This window comes from Lemur catta, chromosome 15, assembly GCF_020740605.2.
Source record: "Lemur catta isolate mLemCat1 chromosome 15, mLemCat1.pri, whole genome shotgun sequence".
Classification (NCBI taxonomy): Eukaryota; Metazoa; Chordata; class Mammalia; order Primates; family Lemuridae; genus Lemur; species Lemur catta.
In genome coordinates, this window is record NC_059142.1 from 24140780 (window position 1) to 24151432 (window position 10653).

The 10653-nt window shown below is 44.6% G+C and overlaps 1 protein-coding gene across 1 annotated transcript; it reads right to left on the reverse strand.

Annotated features, from left to right (window-relative positions):
* Positions 1-6548: 6548 nt before the first annotated feature.
* LOC123620358 (C-C motif chemokine 3-like) lies at positions 6549-8469 on the reverse strand. The gene is made up of 3 exons (XM_045525522.1): positions 8284-8469; positions 7475-7589; positions 6549-7075 (listed from the first exon to the last, which is right to left on the reverse strand). Exons 1-3 carry the CDS (start codon positions 8357-8359, stop codon positions 6985-6987), a joined length of 282 nt encoding a protein of 93 aa, XP_045381478.1. The 5' UTR covers positions 8360-8469; the 3' UTR covers positions 6549-6984.
* Positions 8470-10653: the final 2184 nt, after the last annotated feature.

The following is a 10653-nucleotide window of genomic DNA, read 5'->3' on the forward strand; positions in this document are numbered from 1 at the left end:
GTTGGCACAGACCTGTCAGCCTCTTCATTTGGAAGCTGCAAAAAGGGGCAGAGTTATAAAAATTGAGGAATCAGCAGAGGAATTCCTAGGCTCCCTGCAGGCCCCAGGCTGGGCCAGGAAATACCTCTGTGGCCTTTGCCTGTGTCCTGCCACGCTAGGACCTTAAGGGTTTTGGCTCCCCAGGGCAGGCCTCGTCCACTGGCTGGTGCCCTGCAGGCTGCTCCCTACTCCTAGTCCCACGAACTCTGTTCCTACACGTCCAGCCTCTCTTCTATACCTGGCACAGGCTGTCGGTCTCATCATAGTCATCTACCATTTTGCCAGGGGTCTGCTGGGGGTCATAGAAAATGCAGCAGATGCTTGAGGGCCTGGGCCACTCTGAGGGAAGGGGCAGCACGAGCCTGAGTCATTTTTCATGGGGACAAGGGAGCAGCTCCTTCTGCCCAGGGCTGAAGTCAGAAGAAAGTAGATGGAGACAACCCTGTTTGGGGGGGTGAGGATTTGGGATGAGAACTGGAAGGAAGGTGGGGATTTTTTGTTTCACTCTTTCCCCTCTTTTTCTTTTTCTTAGGTTTGGTCTCTATCTCCCACTGCAGGGAATGCGCTAATTGGACAATCTACGTCTTGTTCCTGCTCTATTGGGAGAACTTAATACGGTCTAAGAAGAGATTTTTCCAGCTAGAGACCATCTCTGTAAGTCATCTATGAGGAGGAACTGAGATGATTTTATTACTCCGCTGACCACAGAGAAACAATGGTAGCTGGATTCTGCCCCTTGTTGAAAACCTATTCAATTTCCTCATTCCCCAAATAGGACAAGACCCCACCCTGCCTTCAAGATAGAATTTGAGAGCTGTATAGGGTAGAAAGCTAAAACTATTTTGGAAAGAAAAGGCCCCTGAAAAGGCATTTTGAAAATCCCTTGGGAAGTTCTCTGTTTCACTTGGCTACCACTGTCTGGAAGACCTTGGTGACGGGGTCTGACCCTAGTCTGAGAGTGCGGGAACAACAGCAAAAGGTCGGAGGACAGACTCATGGGCGGAGGCCCAGGAACAGGGAGCCATTGTGAGTGAGGTCAGTGGGAGCCCAAGAGTGTGGGCAGAAGAGACAGGCCTTGGGTGCTCACTGTCGCCAGCCTCCTTCTGGGGTCCAAGCTGTGTCTCCTTCTCTGAACAGGTAAGCCCTGGGCCCTGGGGAGATGGAAACTGGGGGTGATGAGAGAGGAAGTTTTTAAGCACGATGGTATCTTGTTGACTTGCATACTCAAGGGGGTCTTGGGAAACCACAGGGCTCGTGATATTTGCAAGAATAGTTTTAAGTGCTCACTTGACTTGGGGCTGTTTACAGGGAAGTGGTTTCTACAGCCAGAGGAGGTGAGAGCTTGGTGTGACCCCAGGACCACACTTGGTTCCTTCTCACTGAAACTCCGCAGTCATAGTTTCCCCTGGCAGAGCAGAAACTTCTGTGTCATTCTACCGCTGTTTTAACAGCATGGACGTGACCTATGCAATGATACCAGGAGTCCTGAGCAGCACGGCCCAACTTAAACCATACCTGGGTGGACAGAGCCGTGTTGGTGAAGCCTGGGCTACAGGCAGTGAGAGCCCAGCCAGATTTCAGATGCCTGCTCGTTAAGCCTCCAATGTGCACTAAGCAGAGGACGTAAAGATGTGTTTGATATGGGTGCTGATAAGCATAAAGAACCTTAAAATGTGCTTAGCCTTTGACCAAGAAAGTCCATGTCTAGGAATCTATTCCCTATATAAATCAATTCAAATATGGAAAACAGGTCTAAGCATAAGGACAATTGGTCCCCAGCGTATTTCCAGCAATTGAAAATTTAAGTGACCCATTATATGGAAATGGCTAAGAAAACTATGGTATCTTCACTTGATTGGTCATTAGGGAGTGTTCACAAAAAATGCAGTGACATGAGAAATGCTCATGTTATAATGATAAGTTTGAAAAACCCAAGTTGCAAATTGGCTCATTTTAATCAGGACCCATCCAGTGTCTGGGCATGTCGTCAAAAAAATTTTTTTGTGGGTGCTGTTTCCAGGAAAGAAAGGAAATAGAAGCTGCAAGTATGAGGTGTCCCCTCTTGTCCACCCCTTTGTCTATCCAATATTAAAGGACTCCCCTTTCTTCCTAATATGGACAATCCCTATTGATGACTCATTATTCTAGCAGTTCTCTCATCCTCCACCTCCTCTGGCTCCTGGGCTTCGGCTTATATGAAAGAGGGTGGGCGGCTTGTGGCAGGGCCAGTTCTACCCTCTTGGCATGCTCTAGAGTGCTGTGTAGCCCCATTTTTTGGTGGTTACCTTGACATCATGAAGAGCTTAATGTTTTTTTAGCCTCGGATTTCGGCAATAGTCATTTACAGGGCAAGAGGAAATAACACAAGTTAGCAACTTTTCTTAAAAAATTAAGTAATTCAGGAAGGTGGAAGATGAACAGTTTCTAATCTAGACAGCAAACGAGAAGAAACGTTCATCGCGTGCGAAGTATTAGTGCTTTTTATGCATCACGAAAAAAATCAACAGAAAAAAGCAAACACATTATAGTGCGAACGTTTTTCCTGACTAGCATCTATTCCCCATCCTTCCTAATGCCAGAAACCCACATTTCCTTTGGGGAAGCCACCCTTCCCCACAGTTCTCAGACTTTATGTACAATTTATCCAACCCTCAGATTCAAAGGTGTGCCTTGATTAACTTGTGCAGATCAGTGAAACTCATTCTTATAACCACAGTGATTGGTTAAGAATTGGGTTCCTAAGTCCGTCAAATCCGAAAGAACCTAGTGACTTTTTTTCCCCCACTGGGGACAAGACTCACTCTTCTCTGCAGGAAATGAATAAGGATCCACGTAACACTAGCAGGTGCCGGCAGCCTCCCTGGGCCTCTCGGATGGTAAGCAGGTCAGAAAGAGAAGCAAACAGGGCCCGGGGGGATACCACACGGGGGCTGCATCCAGCCTGGCCTGGAGCCAGAGCCCCCCGCAGCACCCTACAGTTTGGAGCCACCTGGTGCATTTATTTAAGCCTTTTTGTGTTTGGTTAGCTAGTTTGTTTTCCTTCTCGAAACTGCCAGCACCCTGAGATGTGCAGAGATCTGTGTCTGTGCCGAGATGCAGGGTCTGTCACAGCCCCAGACTGACCTGGGGAATTGGCTGAACTGAAAACAGGAAGCCATTTGGCGAGGCCCTCGTTACATGGACGTGGTTTTTAAACTTGGGTGTGTATCAGAGTTATTCAGAGGTTCGGTGCAGATTTCTGGGCCCCACTGCCTAAAGCTGGGGAAAGGAGCTTAGAAGTTGCATTTCTAGCATGTTCCTAAGAGATGTTCACAGTGCGGCGTGAGCACTGACTGTCGGAGAACCACCATTGCAAGATGCAGCTGCTGGTCAGCTGTGATCTGTCGTGTTTGGTGCTCAGGCCCTGTGCCAAATACTAAGGCTACAGCATTAAGGAATTTGATGGGGAAGATTTGGAATGTTGGAATTGAGTAGTTACTTCTTAGTAAGGTCCTTTAAGAAACAGTTTAGGCTACTTTGAAATGGGCCCATCTGAAATCAGAAAAGGAAAAAATTCAGCTTTGCTGAAAAAGGCCTTTCCAGCCTGCGGTTGGAGAACTCAGTAACCTGGACTCTCAAAGGGCTGTAAATGCAGGATTTATGACTCTAAGATAAAGTTAGTGTGAGCAGAGATGGGGAGGTGAGAGACCTAACAGGAGATAAACTTGGGATCCAAATGTTGCTCCCCCCTCACCCCTTCACTCTATGAAATATTATCTTCCTTAAAGCAGACAATCAGCTCTTTATGAAGGTGCAGGGAGGTTGTGTCTTTGGACCAAAGGTCAAATATTCATCACCTCCACAGGGGCCAAGATGGAGGCAGGGTCCTCTCACAGGGGTCTGGGATGTGTAAGGGTGACTACAGCTGGAGGCCTGTGTTAGGATATGTGCATTCCCAACCACAGTAAAAATGCAAAATATATGACTAGAAAACCTCTCTGCCTCTGGTTACCTAGCCCAGGGAATTGATCAGAAGCAAACAGAAAGAAGCCTGCAAGCATGAGAGGGGAGTTACATTGCCAAGGAAACCACAAGACTGGCCCCACACAGCCATCGATTGCCCAATACCTAAAGCAACCCCAGGCTAATTGACACAGACAGGAAGACAGCAGCCCACACCGCAGATCCTCCCCACTGCCCATCTCAGATGTGTCCATGGAGGACGCTCCCCCAGGGAGGAGAAGAGCTGACAACTGCCAGAGAGGCTGAGCGAGGGTCTCAGTCGAGTCTCAGACCCTGAAAGGCCCTAGGAACTGGCCAGCGATTCAGTCTCCATTCTGCCTGTTCCCTAACAGGGGTCTTTGTTCAATTTACTCTGTTCACACTTGGATTTAGGGAATGTTGGGCATGGTTCAGCTTCTTACTTAGCTTTGGGTTTCTGGACTTTGAGGAACAGTTCAGTGCCTGCAGGCAAATTTTGTATGTCCCGAGATTTTTTTCTGAAAGCCAATAAATTAGAAATGATAACACCTTCACTGCTTCTCTGGGGACAAAGGCTGCTACTCCCTCTTTCCTGGTAGTACCTTCATACTTATCAGGGGTGTGGGTGGTAATGGTGGGGGAATGGGGCCCTTTGTAATGGAAGGGGATTGTAAAATGTTGCATGGGAAAAGGGGTAGGGGTGTGTGTGTGTGTGTGTTTTGGTCAAGAGGACTTGTTCGTTGCTTTGCCCTCATGCTCCAAAAGCCATCGTGGCATCACAACTCTGCAAGCCAGGCTGAGCTATGTCTCCGCTGTGTCAATTCAGAATCCCAACCAGAAAGTGGTTCCAACAGATGGAATATCACCCACCAAAGGGAAGGGCAAGATGAGACCAGAGAGGTAAGCAATGTAAGTTCACTGAAAAGTAAATCAAATTTTTTAAAGTGCAGAAAATAAAAAGGAAAAATGTCTATTCCTAAAAAAATAAAATCTCATTTCTGCTAAGAAACTACAGTTAGCTATTTGCTTTGTATCTTTCTGAATACCCGCCTACGTAAATATATATAAATAGCTTCTTAAAATAAATATAAAAATATTCTATACAGATGCTTCTGTGGCATATATGTAGAGCATACATGCATGTACTAAATGTAAATAGACATACCTTTTGCATGTAACGTTATGGACACTTTCCATAGATATAGCTGTGTTATCCTTTTTTACTGAGTGCAGAATATTCAATTGATGGGCATCTTAATTCTCTACTAATTTACTCCCTGACTGATGACTATTTCCATTTGTTTGCTTTTTTACCAACCATGCAAAGAATATCCTTGTGTCTACATGTTCCTATCCTTTGGTAGTGTTTCTGTAAAATAGATTCCTAGAAATGGGTCAGGTCCATTTGTATGTAGATCAAATGGCATGTGCATTTTTATATTTGCTGAACAGTGTTGTTTAATTACACTTTAAAGACTTTGATCTCCACAATTCTATACAATTTTGAATACAAAAATTAGGTCATTTTAAACAATAAAATCGTCATGGTTCATAAAAATTGATACATATCTGGTTTTCATACAAGTCTTTGGAATTTTTTTTTCCTGCATAATGACCCTAGCTCAGTGTACATTTCTTGTACTTACAGCTTAAGAAATCCATCTATTAAATAACTGACCCTTCACAGTAAAACTATAATATAAACAGTCTCCTGCTCCACATAGAGGCTAGCTGTCTTTTCCTTCTCTAACATTAGCCAGTTATTTTGTGGAGCATAGATTCTAGAGAAATAGTGTACAATATACCTGTTACCTTAGACAGATATGTACCACATTTGGAAAAGAATGGTGAATCCACTGACTAATTCAGAGGTTCTCGGTCATTGACATGCTGTGGAACACCTGATAAGTGTGGTAAAAATATAGATTCCCAGGTCCAAACCTAGAGATTCTGATGTGAATGGTTTAGACAATCGTTGCTTATGATTTGAGTATAAGTGGATCATGTTTGGGGAAATAAGAGTTGCTAAGAGTATACTCTGTAGTTAAATAAAAGTCTAGTTTTGAAACTCAGTTGTACCATTTAACTTGCTGTTGATCTTGGCTGAGTTGCCTAACCCTTCTGAGCCCTGGGGTTCTTTTCTGTCCGGTGAGGATATTAATAGTACCTATGCTGGACTATTGCATTGCAGGATTGAATGGACAATGCCTAAAAAGCATTCAGCCTAGCGTGCTCAAAAATGTGAGCAACTGTTATTAAGAAAGCTTGATTTATCATAAATATGCACTACAGAATACTGTGCTTAATGGCATCCATCTGAATAGTGAATTTTCCTAGAGCATGTGCATTGGCATTTGACTTATACAATATTCGTAGTTCCGATGTTCCGTAACTGTGCTGCCATGTGGAGTAGAGTGACTGTGGTAGCCCCCTTCCCTCTCCCCCAGTTTCCCTCCATTTCATGTCTTCCTGTTCTTAGCCTGTTTATTCCTCTTAACCAGTGATTCTGATTCACATTTGCAGAAAAACAAAACCAAACTCAATGCTGGTTTACTTTTAAAAATAGCATCTTTATTATTTCCCTGGGCTAATCACAGTGCTGAACAAAAGCATCCAATACATATTTGTCAGTTTGGTGGCTTTGGTGCCATGTCTGCCTAGGACAAGCTGATGGCAGCCATTCAATTGTCACCAACCACAGTGTGAGCAAAGAGGGAGGGGAAGGGGTGGCAAAGGAGGTGTCTCAGGATCTTTCAGAGCAAACAGTCACAAACACAGTGTGATATCAAAAATAAATTATAAAAACTAAATAATATAAATAAATTAAAATTTAAGTTAAGAAGAGTCCCAGAGTGTGGCTGTTTGGCAACAACCAGCCCACAGGAGAGGTAGCTGTGGAGGTTACAGGGATATTTCCGAGGCTCGGGCCCCTGCTCCCCACCGGGCCCACTGAGGTCACTGGGTTCCTCGCTGCTCCCAGGCCACTCAGGCATTCAGCTCCAGGTCATTGATGTATTCCTGGACCCAGGCCTCACTGGGGTCAGCACAGATCTGTCGGTCTCTCCTGGTTAGGAAGCTGTGGAGAAGGGCGGAAGGATTAAACACTGAGCAACCCAGCAGGGGGATCCTGGGTCCACTGTGGCCCCTTCATCCCACTGTCTGTCCTGGGCAGCTCAGGACCTGCCCACTTTCTCAGGAAGCCTCTGCCTGTCTCATTCCAAAGAGTGGGGCCCTCAGAGGATCCTGCTGCCTCCTTCTTCCCGTCCCTTCCCTCTGGGCTGGGGCGGCCCTCTCCGACTCTGTAACATCCTCTCCTCATTCCCCAAGTTGGGTCACACCTCAGAGACCTGGGTCCTGTATACTTGACAGGCCTTAAAAGGCTGGGACTTTCCAGGATGGCTCTTCTAGCCTGTCTCAGCCCCCAGCCTAGACCCTCCCTGGCACCCCAGAATTGGGCAGGAAGACTGGTACTTACATGACACCTGGCTTGGCGCACTGGCTGCTGGTCTCAAAATAGTCAACTACGAATTTGCGTGGAATCTGCCGGGAGGTATAGGAGAAGCAGCAGGCAGTCGGGGTGTCGGCACCAACTGTGGAGGAAAGGAACAGATGAGCCTGAGTCCATAGTTCAGAAGAAAAGGCAAGCCAGCTTCTGATTCCTGAGAGGGTGAGGAAGGGAGACCAGGTCACTGGGAGACAACTAGACATTTTTGCCCAGAAATGTCCCTGTCTCTGTCTTGTTTCTGTCTCTATTCTCCTTTCCTTTGACTCTTCACAGTGGGCTCGCTTGCTCTCTCTGTGATCCAGATATTCTGAAAGACTCTCCTTATATCTAATCTCTCTTCAGGGAATTGTATCTTGTTTAAGAAGCCATAACCCAGCAAAAGAGAATCCCCAGACACCTCCCATATGACATCCAAGGGACAGAGCTCCTGGGAGACCTAGGGTGGGCAGGTGAATGAATGGCACCACTAGGAAGCAACCGGACCTGGACTCTGCCTCTTGCTAACTCAGTTGTTCAGAATCCTGTTTTTCTGTCTGTACAAAGGACTGTAACTCCTCTACCCGTGCCTTGACTCTCAGACCCGGGCACTAGGAGAGCTAAGACCCCTTAGAGACGAATAGAGATGAAATAAATGTCTTGAAGAGAAAGACCAAGAGGTTTTGTAGCCCTGTCAGAAGTTCTCTATTTTCTCATGGGGGCTCTCAGGCCACAAGAAAGGACTGATGTGGTCTAATCCTGGCCAGAGAGTGGGGACGCCCGCAACAACCACACAGACTCACATGGTGCAGAGAAGACCTGGTTGAAGAGAGCCATGGTGCAGAGAAGGATGGCAGCAGCAGCCATGGAGACCTTCATGATTCAGAGCAGATGATGGGATGTGGGCTCAAGTGTCAGCAAAGCCAAGAGCGGACTGGGCACTTGCTGCTGCCTGTGTCCTTCTGGAGTCTGAAGCCATCTCCCCTTCTCTTTATAGGCAGCTCTGGCGGATGAGGAAATGGAATCCGGGGGTGAGGAGGGAAATTTTTAAGCATAGTGATGTGGCCGTGCTGAGTGTTACACAACTCAGGGTCCCTGGTGACCACAGGGGCTCAGGATATCCAAGAATAGCATCTCTGAGCTATAAGTCTCAGCTCTCAACTCATGACTTCTTCTGGCTTCTTGTGGGGAAATGGTTTCTCCTGTGAGTGTGAGGAAAGGGGTGTGTGTCAACCCAGGGCTATTCTTAGCTGGTCCCGTCTCGTAAGAACTGATCTGTGCATGGACTCTCAAGCCCCATTCCTTCCTACAGAGCTAAAACTCTGTGCTTCCTCAGTTGCTCTAATCTCATGGACAGGGTAGACTTGCCGATGCTGTGGAAGGTGGCACAAAGCCCCCCCACCCCAGATGCAAGGGACTGAATTAAGGAATTCCCAGCTGGAGGAACAAAGTATGAGGTCATGTTTCAGTCATTTGTCTATTCATCAAACAGTCATGGAGTGACTAGGGCACTGGGTTAAACCCTGGTTGTGGGTCATGAAGATTCTTCATAGGTGGGTGTCAATATGCCAGGAGCCTAAAAATAATTACAGCCTTTAAAACCTAGAAAAAACATTTCTAGGAAAGAGTTCTGTGGAAACAATCCAAATATGGAAGCATCTTCAAACATAAAGATATCTGACCCAGTGTCATTTATAACTCTAAAATAATCAAACCTAAAATAAAATACCTAAGAATAAACCAAAGAAGTGAAAGATCTCTACAATGAAAACTATAAAACAGTAATGAAATAAATTGAAGAGGGCACAATAAAAAGGAAAAATATTTCATGGTCAGAGATTGGAAGAATCAATATCATTAAAATGTCCATACTACCCAAAGCAATCTACAGATTCAAGGCAGTCCTATCAAAATGCCAATAACATTCTTCACAGAAATAAAAAATAAATCCTAAAATTTATATGGAACCACAAAGTACCCAGAATAGACAAAGCCATCCTGAGCAAAAAAGAACAAACCTGGAGGAATCATGTTACCTGACTTCAAATTATATGACAAAGTTATAGTAACCAAAAGAACACTGGCATAAAAATAGACACATAGACCCATGGAACAGAATAGAGAACGCAGAAATAAATTCATGCATTTACAGTCGACTCATTTTTGACAAAGGTGTCAACAATGCTCACTGGGGAAAGGACAGTCTCCTCAATAAATGGTACTGGGAAAACTGGATATCTATATGCAGAAGAATGAAACTAGCCCCCTATCTCTCACCATATACAAAAGTCAAATCAAAATAGATTAAAGATTGAAATATGAGGCTTGACACTGAAACTACTAGAAGAAAACATTGGGGAAACACTCCAGGACATTGGGCAAAGATTTGAGTGAGACCTCAAAAGCATAGGCAACCAAAGCAAAAATGGACAAATGGAATCATATTAAGATAAAAAGCTTCTGTACAGCAAAGGAAACAAAGAGACAACTCACAGAATGGCAAAAACATTTGCAAACTACCTGTCTGACAAGGAATTAACCAGAATATATAAGGAGCTCAAACAACTCAATAGCAAAAAAAAAAAAAAAATCTGATTTAAAAGTGGGCAAAAGATCTGAACAGACATTTCTCGAAAGAAGACATAAAAATGGCAAACAGGTATATAGAAAATTGCTCAACATCACTAATCATCAGAAATGCAAATCAAACTACAATAAGATATTATCTCACCTCAGTTAAAATGGTTATTATCAAAAAGGCAATAACGGATGCTGGCAAGGATGTGGTGAAAGAGAAACCCTCACACGCCATTGATGGGAATGTAAATTAGAACAACCACTATGGAGAACAGTATGAAGGTTCCTCAGAAAACTAAAAATAGAACTACTGTATGATCCAGCAATCCCACTGCTGGGTATCCGAAAGAAATGAAATCAGTATGTTGAAGGGATTTGCTCTCCTGTGTTAATTGCAGCATTATTCACAATAACCAAGATTTGGAATCAACCTAAGTGTCCATCAATGAATGAATGGATAAAGAAAATGTGGTATATATACAAAATGGAATATTATTCAGCCATACAAAAGAATGAAACCCTGTCATTTGCGACCACCTGGATGGAACTGGAGGGCATTATGTTAAGTGAGATAAGTCAGACAGAGAAAGACGAAT